The sequence below is a fragment of the Acanthisitta chloris genome, unplaced genomic scaffold (assembly GCF_000695815.1).
Source record: "Acanthisitta chloris isolate BGI_N310 unplaced genomic scaffold, ASM69581v1 scaffold21561, whole genome shotgun sequence".
NCBI classification, from domain to species: Eukaryota; Metazoa; Chordata; class Aves; order Passeriformes; family Acanthisittidae; genus Acanthisitta; species Acanthisitta chloris.
In genome coordinates, this window is record NW_008655702.1 from 14,682 (window position 1) to 18,984 (window position 4,303).

The 4,303-nt window shown below is 54.9% G+C and overlaps 1 protein-coding gene across 1 annotated transcript in view; it reads right to left on the reverse strand.

The window, feature by feature from the left end:
* The window catches only part of LOC103811090 (myomegalin-like), a gene marked incomplete at its 5' end in the record, with an annotated part of 19,889 nt that overhangs the window by 6,702 nt on the left and 8,884 nt on the right, over positions 1-4,303 (reverse strand). The window contains 1 exon segment of the mRNA XM_009084038.1: positions 4,041-4,185. Coding sequence (XP_009082286.1) covers positions 4,041-4,185 — 145 coding nt within the window.

Genomic DNA, 4,303 nt, shown 5'->3' on the forward strand with positions numbered 1-4,303 from the left:
CCTCTCAGTGCCCCTGCTTTCCTTAAGGGCCCGGGGGATGCTCTAGAGGGACAAAGACAGAGGGTGACAGGGATATTTTCAAAGGAGCTAGGACACAGTTCTGCAGTGGCATAGTGCCCAACTCTGCCACCCCTGTTCCCAGCACCGCCCTGACTCACGTGTTGGGTTGCCACACCACGAGCTGCCTCTTCCTTCATGCTGTCCGTGAAGTTGGTGCTGGCATCATTGGCATCTGTGCTTGTGGGCTGACCTAGGGGACAGCACAGCACGAGGCACTCAAAGCAGTGGCACTGGCAGCACCACCTCTGTCCCCTCTTCCCTGGTGATGCCCATGGCCACTGTGGGCAGCCCCAGGGCAGGCACCTGCTTTCACACACACCTGGTGCTGGGACACTCCCAGCAGGACTGAGTTTTCCCTGCTGTTCCTGTGCCCTGCCATCCCCTCTCTACAAGCTGATGCTCCAACCAGGCACCCTATGCTGGCCCATCACTGAGGGAGGTGAAAGCCCCAGGGACAGCACCCCTGCAATAGCCCCTGCTCCTTCCACACCTCTGCCTTCTCACCACCTTGTGCTTGTTGCCTCAGCACACATGCACGTACACCACTCATCCTGCAGCCACTTCACAAGCCACAGCTAGCAGCAGCAGCAGATGCTCAGTCAGGGAGCCTCACTGACACTGCCCCAGCCTGGCAGGACTACTGGTGTGCATGCCACACAATCACTTGCCCAGGCACGGCCAGCTCAGAGGCACACGAGCAGCCACCCTCCCCAAGCCCTGTGTCAGGCATGGCCCTGGGCTCTTTACCAGCCTTGTGCTGGCTTTGCAGAGGTAAAGGGACACTTGTGTCCCATATCACAGTGCATGGGGGGCTTGGACTGAGCTGGGGTCATGTTTTTCTGCTTGCACACAGCTCTGCTCTTGGCCCCTTGGTGCAAAACCCTGGACAAGGGCTTGCACTCCTTGTCTGGGCAGCTGGGAGATGGGTGTACCCCAGTCCTCTTCACACCAGGGAGAAGGGGCACTTGGACAGGCCCCCCGAGGCTCTGCAGGGCCAAGTTTCACAGCTGCCTGCGCCCTGCAGGAGATGAAGTAGCTTTGCTGTGACCAAATCCATCACTCTCAGGCAAGGCTGAACAAGGAGCAGGGGAACACAGAGAAATCCTGGCAGGAGGGAGGCTGGTGAAGGGGAAGACAGCAGGGAAGCATATGTCTCCTGAGAGGAATAGTCAAGGACCAGCCAGGAGCTTGCCTTGCAGCAGGGCAGGCATTTGCACTGTGCACATAGATGGTGGCAAACTCAGGAGACAAGCAACTGCCACGAGGTTGCAAAAATCTGGGGCACCTCACTGTCAAGCCTGGGCAGACATCACCCTGCATGGTAGAGATTGTTCACTGAAGCAGCTAAGCCCCAGGGAGCAAGGATGGCCACCATGGAGAAGCACTGTTCTGGGAGCAAAACGCTCAGTGGCAGCTGGAAGTGGTAGCAGCAGCCCAATGAAGATGCAGCTCTTGTGAGTGGCACTCAGTATAGCCAAAGCACAGGCCTAGGAACCCACAACCTGCTGTGTGCCAAACCAGGCAGGGAAACAGCTCGGTGCCTGTGGGGCCCTGAAGGGTGAGGGGACACAGTCCTTAGGCTGCTGGCTTTGCTGCGGGCTGAGGGCCACATGGCTCTCAAGGTGGGTCAGCATGGCTGAGGGACCACACCAGGGTGGCATGCAGCCAGCACAGCTGCTCTGGGGATATGGGAGAATCAGCTCTTGTGCCAGGACACAGACACTTCTCACCATCACCCACAGCAACACACAGCTCCCAGTGCTCCAGGACTGGGGAGTAAAGGGGAGTACAAATCTGAAGAAAAAAACTTACCAAACAAAAAACCAATCAAAAACCAGGGGAAGAAGCTGGTGCTGGGGAAGTAGAGAAGTGTACAAGTAGGGCAGCTGTGCCCAGGCTGCTATCCACTAAGTGCTTCAACCCTCCATCACAGCAGGAGCAAACCAGACTGCTCAGCTCTCTGTGTGGCACCAGCAAAGGAGATGAGGTGCAACCCTAGCACTATTTTTCCACTGACTTCTCTGTCTTTCATCTCAGCCTGAAGGCATAGAGAATTAATTTACATGGCTTGCAAATTGTACATGGCCCATAAGCACAGGACACCCAGGTGCACTAGCTACTGAGCTGGGAACAAGGGAAGGGAAGGAGGGTTCCCCAGAGAAGTTGAGAGAGGACGGAGAGACCTCCACAAAGAGCTAGGAGATGGCACAAAGCACTGCAGAGTTTGACAGAGGGTGCTCTCAGGCAGGGAATGCTCAGGACTACCAGGGATGAAAGGAGGCCTTAAAGAAAAGACTGGAAAAGCTGGGATACCTGAGCCTCTGATAACACTCCCCTAAGGGACACTTTACAGCAGTCATGCTAGCAGAGATAGGGAACAGATCTACATCAAAACACACACACAAGAGGAAAGGGAGCTGCCAGAGCACGAGCCAAGACTTCCCTCATGCCCTGCCAACGAGTCTGTGCTGGGTCCTGGGCTCCATGGTTCCCAAGGGACCAGGGGGCCAGCTGGGCATCAGTGCCAGGATGGAGGAGAGAAGGTGGAAAGGTAAGGACAGGGACACAAAGGCTCCTACAAAGTGAGAAGCAGAAGGATAAAGAGAAGATGATGCTACACAGAGAAGTGAGAGGAAGGGAATGAGATGAAACACAAGAAAGGAAAAGCTAGCCAAACCCAGAGCTGCCCAGTAGCCTCCAGCAGTGTCCCTTCTGGCCACACGGGAACCACTGAGCTCACCACACAGCTGAGTGCTGACCCAGAGAGGCAGTGCTGACCTGCTCTGTACAAAGGGAGAGCTGTGCTGCCTCCCATCCCTGTCTGAGGCAGGGAAGAGAAGCCCTCAGTGCAGGCATAAGGACAGCCAGTGCCCCATGAAGCAGTCACAAGATGTGCAGCCACAGGTCCAGGTGTGCAGCCCAGAGAGATGGAGCTCTTCTGCTCCACTCATTCTTAGTTCAGCTTCCCCAGCAAGCAGAAACAGATGCTCAGAGGTACAAAATTTCCTCTTGCCACTTTGGGATCTGAGACAGCAGATCCATAGCCCACTGGGCATGGAAAGCCCTGGTCATTGGAAAGCTGCTGCTACTGGTTTTCCGCTCTCATGCCAGTCCCCACACTCCCAGAGGAGGTGAAAGAGGCTGCAGAAAACCTACACGATGGTGCCAAGTGGGACAGGCCCCAGCAATGCAGAAACAGGGTCCTGTCCATAGCCCAAGCAGCCTGTGGAGCCTGTAAATAAGATGTGTGCGTACAAGTGAGGGAGCAGACCCAGCCCAGACCCTGGGAGCAGGGACAGGTCTCAGTCACCCCAAAGTATCTGTTAAAAAGAGAAGGAAGCTCTCCCTCGAAGACACTCACAAGCTAGGCTGAGACAACTTACAATTAGGAAAAAAAAATTCAGTCAATACTGGAGTAGGATTTGGTTTAAGCAAGTGTCACCAAGTCTTGAATTTTCTGGCTCTGGAACCCACTTCTCCATATACACTGTCTCCCTTTGGGCCAGCCATCATCAACCCAAGAAGGGGATGTCCCTGGGTAAGAAAAATGGTAAGGGAATACAAAAACTCACACTCATGCACTTGGGAGATGATAGAAAACATTTGGTGTTTCCTTCAGAGATAGGGAATCTTTATTTGGCCCATGGGGGTGAGAGGAGAAGGGAGATAGAGGGAAATCAACTAAAATGGAATGATTTGAATGTGCAAATACATCAGCGGCCACCAGGGTGGGTCAGACAGGAACATACACAAGACACGGGTGGATTGCACTGATCGCCGTTTCCGAAGCAGCTCAAAAATAAAACAAAACAACAAACAAAAAAAAAAAGCCCTGCACCAGTTCTATTGTACCATTGCTAAGTACCAAAGCAACCCTCCTCCCAGAGTCAGTGAGACAGGCTCGCTCGGTTAGTGAACCGCTTCCGTGGCAGGCGGGCGAGCGGCAGTGCTCAGAAGGCATGCTGGGGTAGGACTCTCACACGCTCCTGTTCCCCACCTCCTATGGTGCCCTGTGTCTCCAGCCTGCTCAAACACTCCAGGCTTCTTCCAAGAGCTTCTTCCAGCTGTCCCCGGAGCTCGTGGACCCCTTCCAGCTCCACCTGCAGAGCGCGGTCTCTCACAGTGCTACGCGGACACGCCGCACAGAAGGGAAGAGGGTTAGACAGGCAGCAGCAAGCACACACCAAACCAGCCCCTCCGTGAGGGCTGACAGACACGGGCCTTGCATGCTCCCCTGGCAGCT